Source organism: Colossoma macropomum, unplaced genomic scaffold, assembly GCF_904425465.1.
Source record: "Colossoma macropomum unplaced genomic scaffold, Colossoma_macropomum, whole genome shotgun sequence".
Lineage (NCBI taxonomy): Eukaryota > Metazoa > Chordata > Actinopteri > Characiformes > Serrasalmidae > Colossoma > Colossoma macropomum.
In genome coordinates this window covers 26,681,297-26,709,289 of record NW_023494785.1, presented here as the reverse complement: position 1 = coordinate 26,709,289, position 27,993 = coordinate 26,681,297, and the positions used below count along the sequence as shown (strand labels likewise).

The 27,993-nt window shown below is 40.6% G+C and overlaps 1 protein-coding gene across 3 annotated transcripts; it reads right to left on the bottom strand.

Annotated features, from left to right (window-relative positions):
- Positions 1-31: 31 nt before the first annotated feature.
- Positions 32-27,644, bottom strand: chd4b (chromodomain helicase DNA binding protein 4b). 3 transcript variants are annotated; one of them, XM_036588924.1, is made up of 40 exons: positions 27,242-27,644; positions 26,542-26,617; positions 25,644-25,759; positions 24,322-24,606; positions 23,993-24,111; positions 23,061-23,395; positions 22,687-22,799; positions 22,464-22,581; positions 22,110-22,279; positions 20,976-21,224; positions 19,551-19,754; positions 19,080-19,291; positions 18,846-18,977; positions 17,680-17,776; positions 16,135-16,326; positions 13,638-13,838; positions 13,105-13,242; positions 12,767-12,888; positions 11,779-11,952; positions 11,042-11,183; positions 10,763-10,894; positions 8,571-8,688; positions 7,838-7,962; positions 7,653-7,745; positions 7,410-7,551; positions 6,854-7,023; positions 6,281-6,470; positions 5,902-5,988; positions 5,719-5,810; positions 5,453-5,586; positions 5,043-5,187; positions 4,711-4,867; positions 4,370-4,470; positions 3,985-4,219; positions 3,838-3,900; positions 3,551-3,694; positions 2,648-2,756; positions 2,167-2,299; positions 1,880-2,075; positions 32-940 (listed from the first exon to the last, which is right to left on the bottom strand). In XM_036588924.1, the coding sequence occupies exons 2-40, from the start codon at positions 26,597-26,599 to the stop codon at positions 765-767; spliced, it is 5,919 nt and encodes a 1,972-aa protein (XP_036444817.1). In that variant the 5' UTR covers positions 26,600-26,617; positions 27,242-27,644; the 3' UTR covers positions 32-764. The 3 variants fall into 3 exon arrangements, with proteins under 3 accessions (XP_036444817.1, XP_036444810.1, XP_036444822.1); XM_036588917.1 differs by having other exon boundaries at positions 27,246-27,644; XM_036588929.1 differs by having other exon boundaries at positions 6,293-6,470; positions 27,246-27,644.
- Between the last annotated feature and the right edge of the window lie 349 nt (positions 27,645-27,993).

Sequence of the window (27,993 nt, the reverse complement as noted above, 5' to 3'; positions counted from 1 at the left end):
CTCTAAGTGAGACAATCAGAGACGTTTGAGCTCATAGTGTCAAGTTTTCTGTGCTTATTCGAACATTCGAACACAAAAAAAGTAATGCATTGAATTTACTATATTTTAGTATGTATACAATTTCCACATCAATATACTACATCAACCGAAACCAAAAGATATTATTGTGGTGAAGTTACACATTTCATTCATGTGAAAATTATATTGATGTATATATTCAATACATCAAGTAAATTCAATGCATCACTTTTTTCAGTGCACAATACAACCAGCTACAAATGTTGACACGCAAATCTCAATGCAGTGCCAGCAGGGCTGTGAGGAGCCAAGATCCATGCGTTCTATTTTACAGGTGGGTGTTATTACTGTAACAACAGGAATGAGCAATCAGACTAGCCTGAGGTTATCATGACAACGACACGATGTGACACAAGAGATCCTCTCGAAGATGCTAGCCACAGAGGCGCTTGAGAGGGCAGTGAGAGAAATGTCACGGTGACCAAAACACCGCTGCATCTTTCAGCTGAGCCATTTTAGTGCTACTTAGGTTGGGGGATCTGTAAGGAAAAGTGTTAGGGAGGGACACATATGTTACAGTGAAGGTTATCTCTCTCTCTCTCTCTCTCTCTCTATTTAATAACAGCAGGAAGGACTCTCTGTACAGTGCTCTGGGTCACCTGATCCAGCACGAGAGGAAACGAGTGAAGCTATTCCACATCAGGACTAAGCCTAGGGGATATAAGGGTCAAAAGGTTGTCCAGGGATCAGCGGGGTGCCTGCGTCTGTGCAACCTCCGGCCCACGGTTGGCCAGTCGGCTTAGGATGCTCCGCTCGGACATCTGCAGACGCGCGGCAACCGGTGGTATCCGGGCGATGGTGGCTGGGAGACGGGTTACATCAGCCTTCATGTCACTGAGCAGCTCCTCCAGTTGCTTAAGAACTGAGAAACAGAGACAAAGTGTCATATTGGAACTATGCGCTGTATACACCATTAAATCCACAGCCCAACTTTCATCATGCAGACATTACAAAAGGCAGGCAGACTTTTTTATATGGTATGCACTCATTTCTTCGTCAAAGTAAAATTCGCAATTAATTTTAAAATGTAAAGATTTTTGAATGTTAAGAAAAAAATTCAGGTTTCACAGGGCCGCATACCCCATCATTGATATAGCAGCGTGATATCGCAGTGCGCGTGCTACAGGCGAGTTGGCTTTGACAAGCCTACCACGTCTCCTACCACGGACTGAATCACTGACTGAAATATTATTGGGGTAATTAATTGAGGTGGTTTTACTGAAATATGGTGCTGAAACAACATCAAACTCACATTCCTATAGCATCAACTTCTCATAGCATTCTTCAAGCACTAATAATCACATGCAGACCTATACAGGCTTCATTATAGAGTTAACCATTCCAAACAGTATTTGTTGTTGGCTTAAGGAACTATCAAGACTATTCTAATACATTTATATAGAAATATATGCACATTATTCCTGGCCCAGTATGACCTTCTTCTGATAAAAATTAAGTTAACCGACTATAAATACTATATATACTAGTCAATCAGAACTGCGTAAAATAAATGCAGAAAGAATATAGTACTCATAGTATTTTTAAAAAGTAATTCAGTGTGATGATGCGTTTACATGCATTTGATGACACTACACCTGTACAACACTGGTCACTTAGAGGGGTCTACCACCCAGCCTGAAAAATCTAGGGGAAATACTGGCGTAACGTTAATGTAGTCATTGTTTTTTCCTTGTGCTGCTGTGTTAGTGTTGTAATTCTACTGTGTTGTGTTCTTGCTGTACTCATGTCGTGGTGTAACTGTATAATGCTATTAGTGTAGTAAATGTGTAATGCTGGGTACCTTTGTGCAGTACCGCATTAGCAGGTTTATTCCCAGACATGGACTCCTTGCTGAGGTGCTGGTGGGATTCAGCGAGGCATTCTACCTCACTGAAGCGTGTGTTGAGGGCCATGGAAGGGTGGGATGGGTCCTCTGTCATATTCAGATATGCTGCTCTGCGCAGCTGCTCCTCTATCACCAAGGCTTGCTCCAACAGCTAAAGAGGAGACCACAAGATTTAGCAGTAGGTTATTTGTGTAGCTCTCGCAGTACGCATGTGAATGAGTATGTGAGAGAGTGTGCTGTACCTTAAATCTGCGAGCGAGAAACTTGTTTTTGATCTCAAGGAAGTTTCCGCGGCTCATCTCTCCTTTGAAGGGCTGGTTGAGGATAGCATAGCGTGGGTCATTCTGAACATCCTGCCAACGAGCATAGCCATGTCTGAGAGCACGCAGGATCAAAGGTCATAACAGCAGCTGTCCACTGCAGTCAGATAGTGTGAGGAAGAAAGACTGCAGACAGAGGGTGCATAATAACTGTTTTATTATTGCTCTTGAGGTTATTGTTATTATCATTACTGTCATTTTGCCAATAAAGTTTTCTGTTTCAAATTAAACTAAATAAAGTGAAATGACACAGACCACAGTGAAATTGAGCACAGAGAGAGAGACAGTAATGAGAGTGTCAGTCTCCATCTCTCACATAGTGGGATGAGGACAGGTAACCGGTCAGCAAGAGCTCACACTGAAACATGTAACCTCTAACTCTGAGGTGCTGCAATGAGGATACTGTATGATGCCAGCCAGGAGCCAGTAGTCATGGCGACGATGCCAGATCTCATAGGTCTTCTTGGTGACTGTGGCAGCCCTCTCCTCGTTCTGCCAGAGAGAGTGAAGCTCTGCCCACAAGAGGAGCATGGTTATTAAGGGTTTAATGATTTACATAAAAAAAATAAAATAAACATGCTCTTCCATGGGTCTCTCATTTGCTGTCTTTTATGGAAACCACTGTCAATGACTAAAACTAGGCATCTGGGTACACCCTATTGGATTAAAGTTGGTGGGAATGCATTCACTATGCGTTCACCCACACTCAAATGACTGTTTTCCTTCTGTTTGAGATAGCTCACAAAATTTCTAGGGTTTTGATTTTTGGAACTTATTTTGTTAGAGGGCTGGTGTGGCATTTACTGAAAAAGTTCTGTCTGACATCTTTTATTTATCTGAGCCAAAGTAATCATTGTTGTATATAATTAGAACTCTGTAGTATTTTAACACAAATAAAAAAATATTTAAATCTATAATGAAAAAACTGTGGAACCTGAAAATATGTACATCATGTCACCATGAACTGCGGGGTCGCACGTGCCCCATACGTATTACATGTATGCATGTATTTGTCCACAAGTATTCAGACACCTCTCCTAATTAGTGAATTCCAATACAGAATACAGAATCCACTACAGTGCAGAAAAGGAGACAAACACATATACACACACAAACACACACTTCTTTTTATGCTTTTAAATAGTCTATGGCTGTCTTTGGAGAGGAGGACAACACAGGGTTAGATGCGCTACAGCATGGGTTAGTTGTGTCGAACTGGCAACTTTCTGGGCTACTTTTCATCGAACGTAGAACACCAAACAAGCAAACACACAAACACAACAAACTAACATACATAACTGCATACCTGTGAAGCCCCCATCAGCGATGTTGAACATAAACCTTTGCTTGACAGCTTTCTTCTTCTCCTCACTATCTGCTCCTCCATCCTCTCCATTTTGCAGCCGGTTGGACTCCTCTGCTTTCACACCATCCTTATCCTCCTTCAGCTCTACAGTGGCAGAAAGAGAGAGGGGGAGAGAGACTCATTATTTACAGAGTGAGTGTGGTATCTGCCACATATGTGTAAGACTGCTCTCATTCAGATAAATGTGAGAAAGTGTTTTAGTGTGTTTATGTGTGTGTTGTGTATACCTTTCTTATCATCTCCAGCTGGGCTGCTGCCCATTTTCTCAGTCTTCTCTTCCCTGGTCTCCTCTGTAACACAAGCAGAGAGAGATTAGTATATTTAACAGCTTACTGTATGGAAGTAAGACCTTTCAGTTTCTATCTCCTGCCTACCTTTGGGTTTGGATGAATCCTCAGAACTTTCCTCTTTGGCCTCTGCAGAGGTGCTCTCTTTTGGAGAATAAGATTTCTCCTCTTTCTCACCCTCCTTTTCTTTCTCCTTTTCCACCCCCGTGTCTCTGCTTCCCCCTGCCCTCTCTGATAAAGACACACTAACATCTCCCTCAATCTCCTTAGCTTTCTTTTCTGGACTGGGGGGATTCTCACCATCATCAGGAATTTCAATAATCTGAGAGAGAGAGAGAGAGAGAGAGAGAGAGAGAGAGAGAGAGAGAGAGAGCGACAGGGAGAAAAAGGGGCAGGCAAACATGAACAATGGGCAGGAAAACAATAAAACAGAGAAAAAAGGAAAGACTAGAAATATTTTGATCTGATGTACCTCATCTTCCTGTGTGCTGGAGCTTTTCTTCTCCTTCTCCCCCTCTCCCTCCATCCTGTCCTCCATTTCCTTCTCGGATTCCTCTCCTTTGGAGAGATCCTCTGTTTGGGGTAAACACAAGATTTACTAAAGAGCTGAGACAAACCAACACCTTTTGCAGCTATAAGACCATTTGAGGCCCCAGCAGATGGTGCTTCTGAGCATGCTTCAAGGGTCATCATAGACAACATCAGACAGATTACATGACATGATAATGGTAATGATGGTGTGTGAGAGGGATTTTTTGTGTTAGGGTTGTCTGTGTGTACATGTTACAGGTGTTTTGGGTTGTCTGTATGTACCTGCTGCAGGTGTGTTGGGTTGTGTATCCGCAGGAGTTCCAGTAGAGGGTGTTTTGGGATCATCTCCAGCAGCGACGGCTGCTGCTCTTTTGTTCTCCTCCAGTTCCTTCATCCATGGCATCGACCACTGTCCATTCACATGCTCAAATTCCTGCACCTGCACATCAGAAGTTCAATGGCAGGTCAGCATTAATGCCCAACAACCTATTAAAACATTCAACTATAGATCAATCACAGGCTCTAACTCCAGCATCTGCAGTCAGGTCTAAAATCGTGCTAAGTTAGTGTATCTGGGCACCCCTCAGCAACCCAAGTCAGGCCCCCCCACACACCTTCTTTCGAATCAGTGACATCACACCAATGCGTGTCAGAACATGTTGTCGTGACAACCCCTCACGAGGAACTCCATCCGCAAACGTCTCAGCGCCATCCGCTCCAGGTTCACACAAATGACGCATGAACAAAGAAACATATGCTCTGGCAGAGAAAAGGAAAGAGACTCGTTACAAAACTACAAAAGCCCTAAAAGGACACATATATTTTTCTAAATCCATTTTCATGATATCAAGTAAATTTTGTCATCCTGAGAAAATGTTTTTGTTGTCTTGGGAAAACACCCAAGACATCCTCTCATTATCATGAGAGAAAAGAGTAAATACACTATGTAACTCTGTGGCCTTTCAGCGCTTCTGTAGAAAACACAAAACGCAAAACAGAGAACAAACACAGGTCCCAGACTTACTTGAACTCTTTCTCTGATTTGCCCCTCAGGTCTCTGACCAGCCACTGTGTGGTGAAGGCATCCTGGGGAGGCATCCCATAACGCATTACAGCATTTAGGAAGGCCTTCCTCTGACGAGCATTAAAACCCAACACCTAGAGAGAGAGAGAGAGAGAGAGAGAGAGAGAGAGAAAGAGAGAGAGAGGGAGAGGGAAAGAAAGTGCATATGAGAGATATAACAAAACTATAATATTTGACAAACAGAAAGATTCAGAGATGAAGCTGACCTCAATGTTGCCACCCACTCTGGCCAGTAGAGGGGGCAGTGGCTTATCTTTATCATTTCTCAAGCCCTTCCGGCTTGGCCTTCGAGTGTTAGCTGTGGAGGAGACAGAACAGGAGAAAGCCAATCATCACACATCTAACTACAAACAAAAAAATCTCACAACATTCTCCATATAAGCATTTACCTTCTGAGCGCTCATCAAAGTCCTCATCTCCCTCCTCTGAGGCCACAGAGTAGTCGGACTGGTTATCAGACTGGTCATCCTGCCAATCTGAGGAGAAAGCAGGAACAATATAACATGCAGTTCAAAGTGCTTGTAGCAAAATTATCATCATATCAATGGGACCGGAAAAATCACATTCATACACAGAAACAACACAATCTATGAAGTTATGTGAGGGTTTAGTGAATCAGGGAAATTTGGCAGCAAATAGAGTTCAATTCTACTATGCATGCTTTTAGACATGAAAAACAGGAATGATTTTTTTTAATGCATATTCATGCACACACACACAGCAAGGAAGGAGTAGTAATAAGAGAACTGTTAAAAGCTCGTCCTGTACCCCGTCTACTACCTCGGTCCTCCTGCGAACAGTCGTTGTAGTTGACAGGTTTGCGTGGTCGTTTCCCTTTGCCCAGGTGGCGCGCAAGGTCCTCCTGCTGCTGCTCATAATGATGACGCAAAAGCTTCTCCCAGTAATCAGGATCCACATTCTCCTCTTGCTTTATAATCTCCCTATCTACATCCTCCTCCTTACCATGATACCAAGAGAAAGAAGAAGACAGATAAGAAAGAAGAATGAGGATGGAGAATGTGATAAAGGAAACAGGAAATGGACAGAAGAGCAAGAGAAACATGGACAATAGGGCTGAATATCTAGTGAAATTTGCCAATTTGAAATACAACTGATGACTGACGAATTGGTTCAGTTTCCTAAACAATTCTAAAATCAATTCTTTATCCGAAACAAAATGTTCTTTATTACAGTACAATTAATGAAATAAATAATGGTTAAAGACTGTTACATATCTAGCCAGGTATGTTATCATTGAATATTACTGAAATTAAGTGTAAAGCTCAGAACACAGACACAGACAATACTTCTACATACACATTCACACACACTCAGGCTCACCTCCTCATCCTCATCTTTGACAACATACTGGGCCACCTTGAAGGAGCTGAGGTATTCATTCATACTCTGAAGCTCTGTGTCCTCTGTGGCGTCCTGGTTCCGGTCCAGCAATCTCTCAATGGCCTGATCATCATAATGGATAACACTGCCGTCTTCTTCCTTATTATCACCTAAAACAGAAAGGCCCCTTAATTAATTCCATTAAAGATGATGAGTAAATTAAATAATTTACTCATCATCTTAAAGTGAGCAGGTGAAATATTTCAAAGAGAAAAGCGTATATGGAAGGAAGGCAGCCTGTTACTTCGTCTCAGTCACACCAACATAACATTTATGAACGTTCCATTTGGTAGGAAATTAAAAACCAATTATGTTTTCTATTGAATCCGCTGTAGAAGTGACACTGTGTAAAGACAATGTCACTCAGGCATTTTCCAGATGCTTGAGATGAACAGAACCCATTAGGTGATTCTATAGATACCCAATAATGTTTGTCTTCCAGGTCTGAGCCAAGGTTGCATTTTGAGTGTTCATTAATCGCTGGATAGTTTCTTACCCTCGCCCATCTCGTCCTTAAACAGTTCTTCAGTGCCAAACTTTAAGATATCGTCCAGTTCCTGTTTGGACATGGAGCCTGCTTTGGAGCCTAGACCAGGGCGCACCACCAGGTGGGTCAGCATCATCTTTTTCTTTGCCACCTACAGAAACAATGGATGAAACTGAAAGCTACATGCTCAAGTGGTGATGTACCCCCCAGAAGCTGTGCATAGTGTGAGGTTTTGTTAAATGCAAAACAGACCTGAGTGATTCTCTCCTCTACTGATGCTTTAGTGACGAAACGATAGATCATAACCTTTCTGTTCTGGCCTATACGATGGGCTCGGCTGAAAGCCTGAGAGAAAAGAAGAGAATTTCTTCTTTTCATACATGTAAATGTAATCAGTGATTCTGATTCTGCTGTAGTTACGTTAGCAAGGGCTGTACCTGGATGTCGTTGTGTGGGTTCCAGTCTGAGTCATAGATGATGACAGTGTCTGCAGTTGCCAAATTAATGCCCAAACCTCCTGCTCTGGTGGAGAGGAGGAAGACGAATTGAGGGGCTCCAGGAGCTATATAACATGGAGGGAAAATGTTCAGTCAGACACACTACTTACAAATTTCATCTTGTATACGGTCTCCATATATCCCTCTGTGGTATCCCTTTGAGTTTAGTCCATCCATCCTACTGCAGGCAACAACCTTTATATTGTATCAGTGAGTGTTAGTGCTCTACATCATGTGACATACAGAAACACAATTACTGGGGCAGAGAAGTAAAACTGGTTAGATCAAAAAACTATTAAACCCCAAAATGATAGTTTATCCTGTATGAAAATATTTAATTTAAAATATTTAATTAAAATTTGACATTCTGTAGTTTCACCACATATTCATCTTTTGATATAAAATATAAATGTTACGAATATGCAATTAATATGTAACAAAATTAAGCAATTCTGCTCATCTGTCCCTAAGCTTATCTTAGTGTAATGTTCAATAATGTTTATCTCTTTAACCAGAGCTAACTTCTTTTAAGGTTTTCAAAGGGCATAAAAGAGAATCAAATAGAATGAAAGTGATATTTCACTTAGTATCTAATGAAACATGAAAAGCTAGTGGGTGGATATTTAGCATTATGATGACCGGTTAAGTATCACAGAGTACTCCTTAAACTCACCGTTGAACCTGTCAATGGCCTCCTGCCTCATAACCCCTGTCACCCCTCCATCAATCCTTTCATACTTGTACCCCTCGTTCTCGAGGAAGTCCTCCAGCAGGTCCAGCATCTTTGTCATCTATAGGAGAGAAAGATGAAACAGTGTAAAAGCCAGATTACATTATACACAACATATCCACAGAGTGCAGACACCCCCTCTAATTAGTAGATTCAGCTTCTTTAAGGTGTATTCAGTGCTGACCCAGGCATTCACAATTGCACACACATAACAAAATGGGACACACTGGAGCAGCTGCACATGAGCTTAAGATCACCATGCCCTGTGCCAAAGGTCAGTAGAGGGGTGTAAAGCCCTAAGCACTTGGCTGTTAAGCAGTGTTACTGCATTTTCTGAAGTTATTATGATTTTCACATGTTCACATTTGGCATATTTGGTTAGATTAAAACAACCCTGGTGCGATTGCTCTGTTAGCACAATTTGTTAGAATAAGTGAGAACGCTGCCATTTAAACCCTAGTGTGGACTAAAGAAGCAGACTGAGACACTCTGAGGCTTTTAAATTAACTTTCGTGCAATTAGTTTGAAGTATGTCGTGAGACAAACTTAACACAGAATAAACCGTTGCCTCCTCTCTGCAGACCTTCTTTAGTACATGGAAAATTTGCATTCCTGATGCTGTTTTTGATGTGTTTTATCACATCTTCATGAGCTCTATGTTGGTAATCACAGAACGGTGAGTCTGGGATATCATTATAAAATATTCAATATACACATATGACTGCACATATGGCAATTTTATAAAAGCAGAATTCCACTCATGGCTCTGTTACAGTGATTTCATCCTGCTTCGTGTCATGGGAAAACGCATAGCCTCACATCTCAGCTTGTTGCTCTAGAACAGGGGTCATCTACTGGTAGTCCGCGGTCCAGATGCGGACCCAGCAAAATATTTTTGCAGAACAAACCAAGCACTAGAAAGAAAATCTGTAGCAAAACCATTTAACTTATGTAAAAAATGCTTGTATTTCAGCAACATATATGAACATGAACCAGCATAACCTCTTTAGCCGTCCTGTGCTCATCACAAAAAGTTTCAGATATTTTCAGCGATTTTTAATTCTATTTAATATTTCTGGTCTGATTACCAGAACAACAAAACTTGATAAAAAAAAAAGAAAAGTCAATGACAAAAACAAGAGTTTAAAAAAGTATAATTGTTTGTTTTTCAAAAAACGTGTCTCTGTTCAAAGTCTGTGAACACTTAAAATTAACCTACCCACAAAATTATGTTCTCAGAATAAATAAATTAAATCCAAAGCTCAATATAAAAGGTCCATCAGAGCACTTGTCCATTCCCAGCATGAAATGCTCATTAAGAATAGCTTTTATTCATGTTTTTTGTAATTTAATAATAATTTTAATTAAAGTAGTAAACAAAAAAGACAACCATCTCTGAACAAATATTATTTGTATATTTAATATTTATTATTTATTATTTTTTAAAGATATTTTTAAGGCTTTTCTCTTCCAAAAAGGTTTTCCATGGCCATACAATGGCCATACAATTTGTTCAATAGATCATACACATACATTAAAAATAAAACAGTTTAACAAAAGTAAATTTGATGTGTGATTATTTTATTAGTTGCCTAGACTAATCATTAATGGCTAAGCATTTGAAGATAACTGCTCACCATTCACTTATGGTAGTTTGTTTTCTGGACCTTTGTAAGCAAGAAATTTGAGTAACTGGACCTTTGCAAGTTTTAGTTGCACACCCCTGCTCTATTAGACAACAATGTGGTTTAGGAAATTCATCAGATATTACTGCAATTATTGTCATCAAATGTAAGTCATTAAATCTGTACAGCCAGTGGTGACTTTTTACCTGTATGACTTTTGTTTACATCTTGCAGTTCTATGCCAAGTATGTTAGTGAGAGCTAAGTGAAGCAGAACTAAAATGCAATAATGTATTAGCTTTGGTCTATAGTAAAGGAACTGAACCACAATGATAAACATGCTTTGACATTTGTGTGTGTACCTGAGAAAATATGAACTACGTTTAAGTGTATGTTTTTATGGATGTGATTATAAACATGTATGTTTTGATTTTTGTATTTGTGCTTGTTATATGTAGTTATGTGCACCTCTGAAAATATGAGCCCTGTGTGTATGTGTTTGTTTATGTACCTGCGAGAAAATGAGCACTCTGTGTCCGCCCTCTTTCAGCTTCTTCAGCATTTTACACAGCAACATAAGTTTCCCAGAAGCCTTTGTAAGGGCTCCGCCTTCGTACATCCCATTCGGCATTTTAGGAGCCTCCTGTCATAAACATCCAACAGAAATCAATCAGCAAATTCCAAATCAAAACACAATGTAACTGTAGTGTTTCAATCACAGATTATTACCACCCTCCTGTCATAGGGAGTGGTACGCCCCTAAGAAAGGAGAGAGTGGGTAGAATCTTACAGTAGCGGCTGTGGGGAAGAGGTAAGGGTGGTTACAGCACTTCTTCAAGTCCATCACCACATTCAGCAGAGACACTTGGTTCCCACCACCACGAGTGTTCAGAGCCTCAAAGTTACGTGTCAGGATATACTTATAGTATTTCCTGTTACAGACAAACACATACAAACATAAGAGTGGAAGCCCATTGCAGCGAGCAATTAACCCTTAGAAACCACAGTTTTTGGCTGTTTCTCAACAAGTCTCTTACTCAGTGAAATATGCTGAGATATTTGGATTTTAAATTTCACACTCCACACATGTTGAAGAAGTTGACTGCATTTTATTGTTGAGCATACAGTCATAATTTTATGCAAAGGAAAAGCATCCTTTACATTTGTGCCTGGTTTTTGTCATTTTTGACATCAAAACAAACGGAAAAAAGTCAGAATTGCAGACTCAATCCTATCAATACAGTATGTAAACTGAATTTGTTATGTAACTATGAAATTAATTATGTAATCACATTTCTATATACAAGTACAGTACAATAGTAATAACTGGACATCTAAGGGTTGAACTGGAATTCTACCAAAAATAGAACTGCTGTTCCATTTCAATACTCACAGAATTCCTTCTCCTACATCTCTCTCTGTCTCTCTCTCTTTCTCTCTCTGTCTCTGGCTCTCTCTCTCTTTGTCTCTCTCTCTCTGTCTCTCTCACTCTCTCTCTCTCTCTCGCCTCCCTCCCCCGTCTCTCACTTCTGCATGGGGCTGAGCTCCACTCGGACAATGAGTTCCGTTTTGGAGGGCATGTGTTTAAACACGTCTGCTTTCAGTCTTCTGAGCATGTGCGGTCCCAGCATGTCGTGCAGCTTCTTGATCTGGTCCTCTTTAGCGATGTCAGCAAACTCCTCTAGGAACCCCTCCAAATTACTGATACACACACACAAACACACACACACACACACACACAAAAATACACAATGTATGTATTCTCACAAATATGCACACCATGCACACACAGCCAGACTCCAGCTTGTCATCTCCTGCACAAAATCACACTAATACACAGCTATTTAAATAAGCTTTCAACTGACAGTGGCATTTCAACCACGATTTTGTACTGATAAAATCGATTATAATCAAGCATGATCAATAATCTATGTACTAATTTTCTGGTAACACTTTTTAGCATGGTCCTTTGTAGATGATTAGCAGCCCCTTAACAGTACATGTACTGTTGGCACATTACCTACATTAAGGATTACGCAAAACCTAACCTTACCCAACCTCACCCAAAACCTAACCCTAACCCTGGCCCTAATTCTAACCCTAACCTTAACCTCAACCCAAAACCTAACCCTCATATGTTTTTGACATTTTATTGAGAGTCTATTGAGTTTCATCTAAAAGGACCTCTCAAAATAAAGTGTCCATTTTTTTGATCAAAATAAAATTCCTGGGCTATTTTCAAATGTAAAAACGAACAAACACATTGTACTGTCTTTATTGTTTATATACAACTACTATATAAATAGATCCTCCACTCACATTTGTGTATTTAGTGTAGTTCTTAAACGTCGTAGTAGTAAAAATAATTCTGAATTGTTTGAAAATAAACAAATCGAAATTTGAGACTTTGTAATGATTCACTGAATCTTTTTCTCAAAAATGGTACCTGAATCGAATCACTGTCAAATATTTCATGCACTCACACCGACATACACATACACAACTAGACTCATACTTGAATCTTTCCGGAGTGAGAAAGTTGAGCAGGTGGAAGAGCTCCTCCAGGTTGTTCTGGAGTGGAGTGCCAGTCAGCAGCAGTTTGTGCTGCAGAGGGTAATTATTTAACACTCTGAAAAACTAAGACAGAGGGAGACAGAGAGAGAAAGAAATTCTTAATATTGTGCATAGTTTGTGCATAAACAAATGACATTTTGATTTTCATGACCTTGCTTGGCAATAGATACCGATACTTACAGTATGTCATTTTAAAACCATGTGGTCGTGATTATGGATATACATGTCCAAAGAAAATGACAAGAGGTGGCTTTCAGTCCAGTTGCCGGCCAGACTCACCTTAGACTGGTTGTTTTTGAGTCTGTGAGCCTCATCCACCACGAGGCAAGCCCAGTCAATGGAGCCCAGGATAGCCTGGTCAATGGTGATCAGTTCATAAGACGTCAGCAACACATGGAACTTCAAAGCTGCCTCTTTCTGCAGAAAATTAAATGTGAAATAGATGTTCCAATGAGCAGCAAACCACAAACCAAGATAAAACAACACGACTGCATCCACTACCTCAAAGATGCTGTCTGTGTAATGTTGTCCAACAACTACTTAAAATAACAACTACTAAAAATAAAGCTGGCTGATAAATGAAAACAAATACATCAAAGTAAATAAATAACTAACAATTAAGAAACTAATTACTTAACCATGTACTTATTGCTGCCTAAAACAAAACCATGTTCTAATTTTATATGTAGTTTAAATTTTTCACAGAAAGAAGCAGAAATATTCTTTTAAATACTGACCTTTCATGATTTGGATAAGAAGTTACTGTTAAGCACACATTATATGTCTTATATGTCTTATTATGTCTTCCTCACCTTCATCTTGGAGGCTTTCTTGCCGCCACGAATAGCGTTGCCTTCAAAGGCAAACTCATTCTCTCGGATAACAGCTCTGCTGTCCTTGTCGCCCACATAGGTGACCACATACATGTCAGGAGCCCACATTTCAAACTCCCGCTCCCAGTTAATGATAGTGGATAGCGGGGCACTCACCAGGAATGGCCCCTTGGAGTGACCCTGGACCAGTGAAACAACAGAGTGAAATACTGAATGTTTTTCCACATGTTCTTTTGCGCCAGAAGCCATTTACATTCATAGTGCATGCTGTCACCCTGTTTGCTACCCACCACTGGAATTTGCTTTCCAAAATTACTTTCCTGCCAAGTTTATTTGACATTTAATTATGCTACAGTTCAATCAAGCTTTAAATATTATTTAACATACTCCTAAAAATGTGTAAAACGCTTGCCATTGTGCATGATGACCTTAGGCTTGTGTGCAGCCGCTTGGTCATGTAAACCCAGCCCATTAGGCAAACAGACAAATAGTTATTCTAATTTCACTTCTACAGGCTGTTTGACACTAAGATGGTGCCAAGTCAGTGACGTTTTTCAGTACAACCCATTCTACTGACACTGTCTGTGGCATTTGCATGACTGTATGGTTGATTTTATGCACCTGTGAACAATGAGTGTGGTTGAAATATCCACAAATTAGAAGAGGTGCCCACATACACTACCGCTCAAAAGAGCCTAGTTGCTACCCACCTCTAAACAGGTTTATAAAGATGTCATTAGCATTACATGAAAGCCAATTTTAGTCAGTGGCCTAACTGCATTTCTGCATTTTGTCACCCAACCAGCCGCCTGAAACAATGTGCGGTGCCCCACCACTTTTGGAGCTGTGGCACAACCCCTGGGTCCCAGCCTGCCCGTCTCCTCTCTCCGTTGCTCAGTGTCGCCTGCCTACTGATCACCAGCTCCGCCTCTAAGCCTTCTCCTGCTACCATATCAATCGGTTATTATCCCTAATTTAAACTTTTTAACTGTTTTTTTTTTTTTACTTTGGAGCTTTGCCCCTTTTTTTCTGTGCTTCTGCTGATTTTAAGCCTTCATACTGCTTTTTTTTTTCTTTTTTTCTGCCTTGTTTGCACTTGCATCCAGCCTCAAAGCACATATGTGACAAGTGTTGTGCTGATACTTAAAATTTCAACAATAGTACGATACTTTGAAAAATATACTGACATTTGACACAATTTTCATACCAAAAGCAGATAAAATTGGGGGTCTTTTACTTTTTTCAGATAAACCTGATAAACATATGATTAAATTTACACACAATGTAAAGGACAACATTCATTTTCAAATTATATCAAAAACTGAAAAATGACAAAAATGGAGATACGAGGTTTTGTTCCGACAGCAGCGAAATGCTGAGGCCATTATTGGATGCTTTATGGTAACTTCAAATTAGCTAATCAGTTGTTAGCATTTATGGCTCTTAGCCCAAGAATAGGATTATAAACATTTCTCAGGACGATTAAAAAGACACCTTGTTAAATGTTTCAGTGATATTGAAAATGGGAGTAATCATTAGCCTCTTGGAACTCTATGTACAGGTGCTGTTCTACCCAGTGAGTGGTCCTACCGAGCATGTACGCTTCACCAGTCTTGCACAGTAAGTCAATGTTTTAAACGTTTGTTGCGTTTTTCATTTTACCTCAGTACAGACAGTACAGTATTACTGCTTTCCCTCCGACAAGCTGATTTAGGTTATTAAAATATCATAATTATTCTTTTAATACTTGTAACATCTTCTGATAAGGACATTTAGACCATCAAACTATACTACCTGTGTTTTTAATACAAGGCTGATGTTGGCTTCCTATTTGCCAGCTTCTTGTTCAAATTTGCCTGTTCCATCTTAAACGGTGCAGCAGTGACATTCTCGCACCTCCAGAAGCTGACTTCAGTATTTTTTGATAGACAGATTTAAGCTATCAAAATATCCTACGCATAGGTTTACGCTGGGAGCTATCTATAAATATGCACTACAGTTGGACATTTCAACAGGTAACCTAGCATAATTCATCAGAACAGCCCTTCCATCCTTATTTGCTTCGAAGCCAAAATATGTCCACACAGCACTCCTGTTGTTTTCTTTGTTGAAGCAAAGGCTGTGAACTAGGTGCAGCTGCCACTTTAGCATAGCAAACTGCATCGCTAGCGAGGCCTTTCCTAACTAAATGTTCAGTATTGATATGTATCGATATATCAATATTCTTGACAATATCACACATGCCAACATCATTTCTGTTGTCTAGCCAATAGCATCTCAATCTACACTGTACAAGTTATTACTGAATAAAATAATAGCAATTAATAAATGTTATTCCAAACTCTTGAACACTACCGTAATTTTGGCCAACCAGTATATCTTATTTTAAGAGGAGCCTTTAGCTTCTAAAAGCATTTTCGACTCAAGCAAAGGTCCCAAAGCATACCCACTCGCACAAACCCACAAACTCACACACCTCTTTGTAGAGAGAATAAAGGAAGACGGCAGTCTGGACAGTCTTGCCAAGGCCCATCTCATCAGCCAGGATGGTGTCAGTGCCCTGGGCCCACGAGAAACGCAACCAGTTCAAGCCCTCCAGCTGATATGGGTGCAGAGTGCCACCTGTCGAATCCAGATAGTCCGGCTGCCTGTCAAATTTTATAGTAGGCTGGGGAAAACACAATGAGGAATACAGGGAAAAAAAAGGAAAGAAAAAGAGAAATAAATGTAGAGAGAGAGAGAAGACAAGGAGAAAATGAGAAAACTCCTGCTGATTCTACACTGGTTGTTGTGTGAAGTCCTTTTACCTAAATTACAGATTCTCCCAGTACACAGCTTGTGACCTACAATAACATTATGTTGCTGTTTCCATTGGCAATTTTTGTATTCCATTTTACAAAATGTGTATCGTTTTAACCCTATCAGACTAGAAGTCTACACTCCCGTGGATTGCCACAGCACCTGCCACAATATCTTGCGGCATGGGACTAATTTTCAGTGTCGCGTAAAGTAGAATGATCACTAAATCAAATGAACAGACAATATAAAAGGATAACTGCAAAACAATTAAAATTATTGAAGTCATTGTAAAGAGTTGTGAAGCAACCGATATTGTGAACAACAAATTCTCGTAGCTTACAGAAACGGCAGAGCCTTTAGTCCAACGGCCACAGCTGCCGAGCCCAGGAAAACACTAAAAATAACCATTCCATGGTTTAATGCCTGCTTTGTGTTCACTGGGAATAAATAGTGTATGGTGAAGTTACTTCACAGTGAGCCTGAGGACTGCCACGTTATTTCAGCAGATGATAATGTATTTGTGAATAGACTATGTCAGATATTGGATGTCAGTTCGCCTTGACAGAACTGTGTGGGCGGGAGCGGAACAACGTTCTGGTTGCGGACAGGAGCAGGACAAATGATTCTGATTTTCTGCAGGAGTGGGACAGTCAGACTATCCATAAAAAAAGATTCCATATCGTTGACTGTAGGGGTTGTATACCTATTCATTTTTATTACTTCACAAGTCATTTAAAAAAAGTCAATTAGTTGATTGGTAAACTAGTATTGTCACTGCTGCACACTGTGCCAGCAATGAGCCATTTGGAGCAACCTATAGTCACTGGACCACAAAATGATCATGCAATCTTTATTTTTTAAAAGTTATTCAAGAATTCTATTTGAAGACAATAGTAACAAACAAACAAGACATCTTCACGTTTGCAGACCGATGCACCGGTTTGTGGCTGGTCATTCTGCATGTCAGTTAAATGGTCCATTCCTGCTAAAGTAGGCGGTTCTCAAAACATATACAGCTGGGTTTATAAGACTGTATTTAAATGTAGTCATAAACAGTGTGCACGGAATTCCTCTTCCTCTTCCTCTTTGCTGACAGATGCCCAGAGCACCAACTAGTGGATATACTAGTCAACTAATCGACAAGAGGATTCTGTTATCTTGTTATTACTGTGTGTCTGCGTGTGTGTGTGTGTGAATGTGATTAACTGAGCCCCTCTCTTACATCCACCACAGGGTTGATAGGAGGCTTTTCTATCTTCCTCACTTTCACTTTCTTTGGCTTCTTTCCTGGTCTGCCCTCATCTCCAATCATCAACTCTCTAAGAGAGAAAGAAAGAGAAAGACAGAGAGAGAGAGAGAGAGAGAGAGAGAGATTGAAAGGGCAATCAAAACACAGTCAGAGGCAGTTAGCATTACTAGGGTTTCTTACAGAATGTTAGTGCATTATGTGTGTTTTCACAGTGTTTGTGAGCATGCATGTCCTACATGAGGATATAAATGAGTGTATGTGAGAACATTTTCTGAAAACATGGATGCTGTGATTATGAGTGTGTGTTTGTGTGTGTGTGTCAAAAGGGCTGCTACTCTGTTATGCAACGCTCCAGCTCAGACTCACACTCGGACTCCATTTCCCAGAATCCCACTGAAGATCACGTCTCATAAACTTCCTCAATCCTCCTATCACCGTTCTCAATCACCAGAGTATTGACATGTTGCACCTGTTTATGTCATATGACCTGTTCAGTTTAGTTTAAAAGCCTGGGCTTTACCAGCCTAGTTGCTAGGTATCGCTTCTCTTTGTAGAGCTACTGAGCGGTTCCTGAGTGTTATTGTTTCCCATTTCGTGTATTGGACTCTGATTCTGGATTTACTGACTTTTTTTTTTGTCTTTGCCCTTTTGGTTTTGGTTGCCTTGGTTATGTTTGTGCTCTTTTGTCTTTTTGCAGTCTTGGGATCGACCCACGCATGTTCACCGATTACGATTCTTGTCAAGCCCTTTTCAATTAAAAGGCTCATTTCTTGTTTTTTTCTGTGAGCATCTGACTGGGTCTATCATGTTACATACTCAACCCAAGCCCGATGCTTAAACTTATGGGTTTGGGTCAGGTTCGGGCTTCAATTTCACACCTGTGCAGACCTTTAAGATATAAATGTTAGCCATGCTGTTTCTAGGCCACATGCATAAAGATCTAAAGCAGTGCATGAGTAAAAGAGTATAAAAAAGAGTTTGCTAAACTTCTAATAGTTTGTTAACAGAGCAATAATCTGTATTATTATTTATTCCACTAAATATTTGTTTCTAAAGTTCACAGAATTAGACTACAAAGGCAGCCTGTTTACTTGCAAGTTAAAATATTTTCACAGTGTAGTGAGTGAGTGTGCATGCACCTGTGGTTCCAGTATTGCTGTTTGTAGGTTTCATAATCCGGGATTTCCATATCCTCACTCTCCCAAGATGACTGGTCATACGGCAGATCTCTCCATTTTATCAGGTAGTGAACGTTATTCTTCTTATCAACACTTACAGAGAGAAATAGAGAAAAAGGAGAGAGAGATAAAGTAAAAGAATCAGACACTGGGTATAAAGCTGTCACCTGTGTTTAAAGATGCAGGATGCTTTACCTGTGGTTAAGGATGCGGTGTATGAGGAGCCACTCTAACTTTACACCGTAGCGACCAAACTCATCATCCATGCGGGCGTACAATGGGTCTTTGCTTTTCCTCTTGGTGCTTTTATCTTCATCACCCTCAGCGCCAAAATCAAGGGTGGGTGGCTCCTCCATATCTGTCTTACGTTGAAAGTTGCGGAACATCACCTGACAATTGAGCTCCAACTAGAGAGAGAGAGAGAGAGACAGATCAATTGGTTATTAGTGGTGTAAACACAAAGAGAAAAAAATACTCCATATTGCAAATAAGAAGTGTGAATGTATTATGTTCCTGTATACCTGTATTACTTCTATAGTGGGCTGTGTGTGCATGTGTACATTGTGTGTGCATGTACACTGTGTGTTATGTGCTCATTTAGAAGCCGTGTGTGTTTGTCTGTATTTGTCTGTGTCAGTCTGTGTTTTACGTGTGTGTGTGTGTTACCTGTAGTTCCTGCACCCAGGAGCAGTGCCAGTAGGACATGTTGCACCACTTGACAAAGAACTCTCTCTCTTTCCGGCCAATCATTGGAGGAGGATCCGGGGCGTCATCTGGGAGATCCGGAGGGCGGGGTACTGGCATTGGGGGCGGGGCCTCTCCCCAGCGCCAAACCAGAACCTTCTGGACTTTACCTTTAAGAGGAGGACACTGACAAAAACGACTTCATTACATTTAGTAAATATTAAATTGTCCCAAAGCACATTCAAGTTCCTGTCTCTTCCCAATTACCCCAACATTTCACTGCAGCGTAATTTTACAGAAACTTTACAGAAACCAACAAAATCACATAGACAGACATTCAAGGCGTGTTGCCGATTGCCTCAGTATTCTACAGCAGGCATTATCCCACAGCAGTTTTACAGAAATGCAGCCCCAGACACGCAGCAAAGTGGAGAATGGCAAGAAAAACTAGCTAGAAAGTGGCAGTAGAAAGAGCATGATGACGAAACACTGAGAGGAAACAAGACTCAAAAGAGGAAAACCCATCCTCCTCTGGACTACAACAGCTTCCAAAGTTATGACTAGAACAGTTTTACAAGGAAGATCAAAAAGAGACACTATGAACAAACTGAGAAAAGATCTCTGACATGATAAAGTCTGTGATGTTTGACCTGCTGTGTGGACTGCATACATGAAGCTAAATATGACGAGTTTCAATATAGTATAGACGGGATTATTGCTCTAAGCAAAATACAAAAATATGACAGTAAATCAACAAAAACAACACAATCTTGCACGGATACTTATTCCTCTGGTAAAAGAGATAAAATTATGACCCACTCTACTCTTTCTGAACAACTGAAAAAAAAATCTTTACTGAAAAACTAGGCCTGTCACACTTATTACATAATCGCCTGATCCCAATTATTTGAAATGATTACAATTTTTTCACAGACACTGGATTGCATATCGGCTCAGATCACACTGTTTCACAAGCTTAAGCCCAAGAAATGTAAATACAAGTAATTAGTGCTGTCTTAACTTTTAATTGTTATCACTTGTTTAGGGGAATGTGTGTCAATTTGACAGCTAGGATAACCAACGCTTCACATATATGCATGCAGAACAAGTGTTTTTTTTGCTCATACCTTCAGAGTCTCAATAGATAAATGTAGGTTTTGGTTGGCTCTGTAAATGTACACACTTATTACGTAAACTATAGTGCAGTGTATCTCTTGTTAGCTGCAAATTAAAAGAGCTAGGAAGCCAATTTAGCTGCTTTAGACTTGCACTTTAACTACTGCATGAAATGAAAAAGAAAAATTCATTCATTAGTAGCACTTACTTATAAAAAAAATTAATCGGTGATTTCATGATCATGACACCTACTAAAAACAGACAGATTTATACACATACATGCACACTCACCCGGCAGCGAGGGCAGATCCACTCTCCATTGGGAATGTCAGGCAGGGGTGGATTAAGGCAGTGCAGGTGGTAGGAGGAGGGGCAGGTGTCACAGCATAGCAGTTCCCCACCATCCTTACACACGCGACAAAACTCCATGTGGTGGTCATCCTCTTCCTCCATCCCTCCATCATCCCTCCTTCCTTCATCATTCTCCTCTTCTCCCTCTGAGCTTTCCTCACGTGCCTCCCACTGAATACCCTCCTTCTCCTGGGGGACCAGACAGAAAAAAAGCAAAAAGTGAGGGAGGGGGTAAGGGGAGAAGTAAGACAGAGAAAGAAGTCAATAAACTTAATTTATACATAAATGAAGTAACTTTCAACAGAATTTATTGACACATCAAACACATCAACACATCAAAACTATCTTATATTTTAGATTCTTCAAAATAGCTCTCCTTTGTCTTGATGCGGCTTTACACACTATTTGTCATTCTTTCAAACAGCTTTATGAGGAGCCACCTCAGATGTTTTTTTCAACAGTCTTGAAGAAGTTCCACATATAGTGTGATCTTGTTGGCTGCTGAAAGCTACTTGTTTACATTCATTATAAAAAAAATATTTTTTACATCTTAGTTTTTCATTTTGGAAAATTTATTTGTACAGTAGACCACTGAAATCCACAACATTTTAGGTGATGACCAAATTACAAGAAAAGGAAATTAAGAAGGAAAATAGAAGGAAATATCTCGAAAGTACCTCTCGCAAGGCAATGTGTTTTCCATCTTTTTGGACAGCAATTGGCAAGTTGAATGAACCCACTTTACTAGCCTAATGCTGGTCTATATAACATTTAGCCACATAATGTGTTACCTGTCGCATAATGCTGACATAAATGTCTGCGTAATGTTTCAATCAAGGCTATTTGGGGTAATTTGGGGAAATTGCACAGATTTTTTGTCTTGTATGAATAGGCCAGTCAAATCATGCATTAATTACATTATCGTACCCTACGTTGGTAAAACTAATCCAGCCCGAACAGGATTTTAGAAATACATTTCATGCATTTGCGCATCAGTCTTTAATTTACAGAAAATCACGCAATCAACCAGGTGTGTCCAAAACCTTCACTGGTACCACAGCAAAGGTAACTCACGCAGTGGGGGCAGCTCCAGGTCCCCTCAGGGGCTTTCTCCATGTCGGGATCCAGGCAGACCATGTGGTAGGCTCTAGGACATGTATCACACAAGATGATCTCTCCACCCTGCTGACACACCTCACAGTAGTCCTGATGATCTGTCTCATAGCCATCACCATCCTCAGCCACTGAAGAAGCAGGATAGACCAGGGTTGTGGTAAATACAGGACATATATACTATATCGTCACTGTCGGAACTAAACCTTGTCCAAAATGGTAACTTTACCAGGAGAAAAAAAAAACATTATACAATTACAAAAGGGTTACTAAAAGGTCCACAGTTAATATGTGTGTTTATCAGTTCCATCTCACTTTTCTTCTTCTTCTTGGAGCTCTTGGACTTCTTGCTCTTTGATCGGCTACTGCGGACAGATCCATCACTCACCGAAAAGCTGTCAAAATCACTGTCACCATCATCATCCTCTCCACTCTGAGTGAAGAACAGAGAGACACAGAGAGTATGTTTATGGTAAAGCCATGTGTAGAGCAGTGTATGTGGCTTTCAACTGTTTGTAAAGGGTAGATGATATCTTACAGACGATCTCTTCCTCTTGAAACTGCCCAGTTTAATTTTGAGTGGTGCAACTTTCTTGGCTTTAGATTTCTTGTCCTGGGCCTTGGGCTTGGTCTTCCTGCGAGCATTCGGACCTAGAAGAGACATAAACCCACACTGAGTGCAGAAGTGATCATAAATTTGTATTTAAATCAGGAATGCCAGTCAGTCAGTTATCCAGTTATCATTTGTATAACTGCAATCAAAATGTCTTTCTTGAACTAGTCTGTTGTATATTTCCACTTCATTCCAAACAGGAGGAAACCAAATTCTACAAAATACCAAATGTAAGAAATAAAATTCATCCCACTATTTCTCCCTTATCCCTCCATATCAACTTCTCCCCTCCTTCTCACCTTTGCCCTCCTTGGTCTTGGCTTTGCGCAGTGGGGGTGCAGCAGGGGGCTGCTGTGGAGTTTGTGTGGCAGGTGTTTGTGCAGTTGCCGGTGCAGCTGCTGGGGTGGTTGCCAGGCCTGTTGCAGGGGCTGCTGCCCCAGGTCCTGCCAATTCTGCCCCAGCAGCTGTTACCATGCTTTCCACAGCCGCTGCAGCATTGGCCGCCACCAGGGCGGCATTGGTGCTCGCTGTGCCGCGCATGGGGTTTTTGGTGCTGAATTCACGCCACTTTGCCCCCAATACCATCATCATCTTAGACACAGCAATCTTTGGGTTTTTAGCAGCTATCAGAGGCCTGGCAGGGAGGACAAGGATGTTCATAGAAAACAGCTTCAAAAAATTTTAGCATTACTGTGCTATAACTAAATGACAGATAACTAATAATTTAACCCTCAGTTAACATTAACTCTTACTGCTGGTTTATAACAATGGTTGGTTTATAAGAATTATGTAAACTTGTATTCATTAAGGAAATTCTGTTTAAAGAAAGAATTCTAAACCTTCAATCAATACCACAATTGAGTTTGTAAGTAGAAGCGAAAACATTGTATTATTTGAATTTCATGAAACTTTATTGTTTTGGATAGTCTTCTTTTATAGAAATAGTCTATCCACTACATTTTTGTCATATGTTGACACTGTAACAAATAGAAAAAAAAACTTCCAAATGGAAGAAGTACAGACTCAAACCCAATGATGTAATTTATTGTGTAACGTATTAGACAATGAACTGTAAATGTATAATTACATTTAAAATTTAGCACAAGGACAATAATACCTCTAATAGCTCTAGAATTCTAAGGGTTAAACTAACTAAAGGATAAATTGAGTTAAATAAAAATAACAAAGTAAACTATACGTGAGGGTAGGACAGTAAGAGGCCATGTTGTACCTGACCATCTGGCTGAAAGCTTTGTAGTTAGTGAGAGAACGGTAGTCCTCCTGTGTAAAAGTGTAATCAATGTCCTTCATGCCCCAGTCCGCCAGGAGCTGAGAGGACGACTTGGGCTCCTGGGAAAAAGAAAAAGGAGAGAGCAGTGATAGCAGTGGCTTCAACGGTTAACCGCCCTCCAAAACAAGAGATGTGCAAAGTTATTCAGTTATACAGATATACCTATAAAAACATTTTGATGCAATAATCAAATACTACCCAATTAAAAATGCAGATACTCAAGCAGTAAAATGGTTAAAATGTTCATCTAAAATCTAAACCCTCCTCACCTGCCCAATATCATCATCCTCATCCTCCCTCTCTTCCTCTGGTTCCGGATCCTTACGTTTGTTTTTCCCTCCAGATGAACTGCCTCCAGTCTTTTCTCCAACCACGCCTCCTTTTTTGCGTTCCTTGGATGAACTTGACCTCTTCTTCTTCTTCTTACTGGGGGCATAGTCACTGCCCTCACTCCCTGAGCGCACGGCCCGCTGTTCTCCTTCCTCTTCCTCCTCCTCCTCCTCCTCCACCAGTCGCAGAGCCTCTAGTGCTTCAGGGGAGCTCACGGGCACTTCCTGAAAAATGGCCAGCAGGGGTGAAGAGCATGGTGAAAATACCCTAGTTTGGCTTCGAAATGTAGGTTCACAACACTAGTTACTGATCAGTGCATCCCAAAAGTATACATGTAGAAACTGTGTAAGTTCAAGAATAATTATCATTGTTTGATAATTAACCTTATTATTTTCTGGTTCTGGACATTGGGTAGGCTGGTTTGGGGTACTTTATAAGGTAGACTGGATGAGGTGGAGTGGTTAACAACAGTCTGGAGTCTGTTTGGGATATATGAATTGACCTATACTTTCATTGCAAATGCAGCAATAGCAAATGTTGCAAGGTTGGACAAGCTTTGCAGAACAAGGAGAAAAATTCCATTCAATCTAATGAGGAATTGTAATGATGTTTGTGAAGAGTCAATACATCACACTGAGTTTTCATGAGTTCCTAATACTGCACTACCAAGCTTGACTATGTTATTACTGATATTCAAAACTTGGTTGGCAGGTTGCAAATGACCACTGAATATGCCAATATGCTATTGTTAGCATAACAACAAAACCAAACCTAATCTATCCTAATAGTGTCATAAAAATCATTTAAGATGAACAACACACTATGAGTTGTGTGCCACAATTTCTCATTAGGCCGAAAGAAATTTTTGCTAACATTCTGTAAAGCTTGTCCAACCTAGCAAAAATTGCCATAAAAGAAGGCATTTGTTGACAAGCTTGGTCAATTCAAGAACAAGTCAATCCTAGTAATTTAGGGTTGTTTTGTGACAGTTTGTGGTGTTTTGTAGTTGCTTTTGATAGTTTGTGGTAGTTGTAGATGAGTGGAATCCTTCATATTGCAGGGGTGAGGTTGAGCAATTACTACCATCCCAACAATAACTGATCGATTCTTAGTTCACTAATCCCATAACTATTATTCCATGTATTTTCAGGATGGTATGCCTTGTGGCTTGGCAAGTCCACATAAAACTACACTTGAAGGTCAGGGGTGAAAAGCAAAGGTCCAGGAGCAGATGGTTGTGGAGACTGGAGGGGTGTTTTACCTCTCTGAGGGTTTTCTGCCGTTTGTTGCTCTTGCTCTCCCTGCTCTTCTTAGTTTTCTTTTTCTTCTTGGGCTTAGGTGTGTCCACCTCTGAAGTGGGCTCCTCTGCTGCCTCATCTAACAGCAATACAATCAAAGAGAGGAACCAATTTGTATTCAAAATGAATAAGACAAGAGCAACTTTTCTCCAGAACATACCACAAAAAGTTACACTAACCACTTTATAGTTCTTTTTAACAATGCGACTGCAAACTGCACAACCAGAAATGCTATAACAGCAAAAACCATGTTCTCCACAATAAGATAATGTATGCAAAAGAAAATGGAAGATGAAACGTGATGACAGGTATGCAAACTCTTTCTGATTATATTAGTTAATAGTGTAGACTACATTTAGAAAATTTACATACACACAGGTGCATACAAGGCTGTTTTTGCAATATGTGTTCAGGTACATTTAAAAAATTTAGTTCACTATGTTAACTTTTAACATATCTAACTTCACTCAACCCAGCTAAATTACCAGGATTAACTTAGCTGGACAGAGGTAGCAGGGTTAGGTTATCTGGATTATGTTAGCTGGTTTAAATCAACAGGATTAGGTTAGCTGGGTTAATATAATTGGTTTAAATTAACAGGGTTAAGTTAGCTGAGTTAGTATATCTGTTTTAAGCTAACTAGGTTAAACGGGCTGGGTTAAGTTAACTGTGTTAAATTAGCAACGTTAAGTTGGCTAGGTTTAAGTTATCTGTGCATTTAGTTTACTTTTTATAATAACTGCTAACTGATACTTACTGATTGCTGTTAGCTAATAGTTAGTGTCAGGTGTTTGGTGACAGTTGTTGATTGATGCTAGCCCTGCCCCCGGTAGCTACAGCTGTAGCTGCTGTGAAACTCACCGAGTCCCGCAGTGTGGCATCCCAAACCCCCCCTGCTGTCCTCCTCACTTCCAGACATCGCGCTTCACAAACACATCTGAAACGACACAATTAATAACACAATAATAAAAATATAGTATTTAATAAAACACAGCATTTCCCTGACAGCGCTGTTTGTGCTCTAATGTAATGTAGCTCTCTGTACGGGCAGGGTGAAGTCGGGCTTCTCATTCAACAACAAAAACAAACCCATCATGCTCGGTCAGTAACTGCTGCGTTACGCAAACAGTTCAGTCAGTACAGTCAGTCGGTAGCGTTACTCATGCGGTAACAGCGAACATCATTTTTATCTTTATAAATAAGTTTCTTTGCCCGGCAGAAGGGGACAGTAGCAAAAGCTAAGGCTAAAGCTAAAGCTAACTGAGCTGTCAATCAAGTAGCTACTGCTACTGCTAACAGACACAGATCCGGAGCTTACAAATGTGAATCCTGTCAAAAATAAAACATATTTCAACTTCACACATTTAACTCACTCATGTCAGGGTTAAATGCTGGCAGTGCGAACTGTGCGCTGTCACAAGCAGCGGGGTTTATGCGCGCCTATGTGTGAGTGTGACATAAAGCAGGCAGTCAGAAGTTCTTATCAGTATTATATTTTCGCTGTTTATGAAGACAGCTGGACCCAGTGTGGAGTTTAATGGCAGCTGGCTAGCGAACTTACTCACAGGTCAGTCGGAGGTCCAGAGCACACACACACGCGCGCTGCTGTGGGATTGTTTCAGGTGAGAATGTAGTTGTCAAACGTGGTAGTCAGATAGCAAACTTTCGAAAAAAACAAACAGCTATTAAATGTTCTAAAGCTTTGCAGCCGTCGTCCACTCTACCCCCGGTTCCTTTTCTCCAGCGTCGTCAGTGACCACAAGCTAACATCCTCAAACACAAAGAGATCAGGGGGTAGACATCCCATAATAATCCTGAACACTCACTCCCCCCCCCAACACACACACACACACACACACACACACACACACACAGACTCAGCACAACACTCAGCAACGTACAGACCATAATAGTCACTCTCCCCACACACACACACACACACACACACACACACACACAACACACACATATACCACATACACACTCCTCCCTCCCTCTGACCCTGCCCCCATAGCAACGAAGTTACTATGGAAACAGCCCCCCCCCCACCCACCCTCTCTCCCTGGCATCCCATAATAGTCATGCAGGCCGCTGACATCCCATAATAAACACAACTCCTAAAAGAGAGGTGGAGCAGAAAAACACCAGTCACATGGTCTCCAGGGAAACTCCAGGCCCAGCGACAGACCATAATAGTCTGCGGTGGCGGTTTGTCCACCTGGCTGCTCCTATTGCACCCCACGAGTGACTAAATGCCCCGCTGCCCCGTCAACCAAGCAAGAAATGTCCTACTCAGCTAGCAGGTCTGCGGTG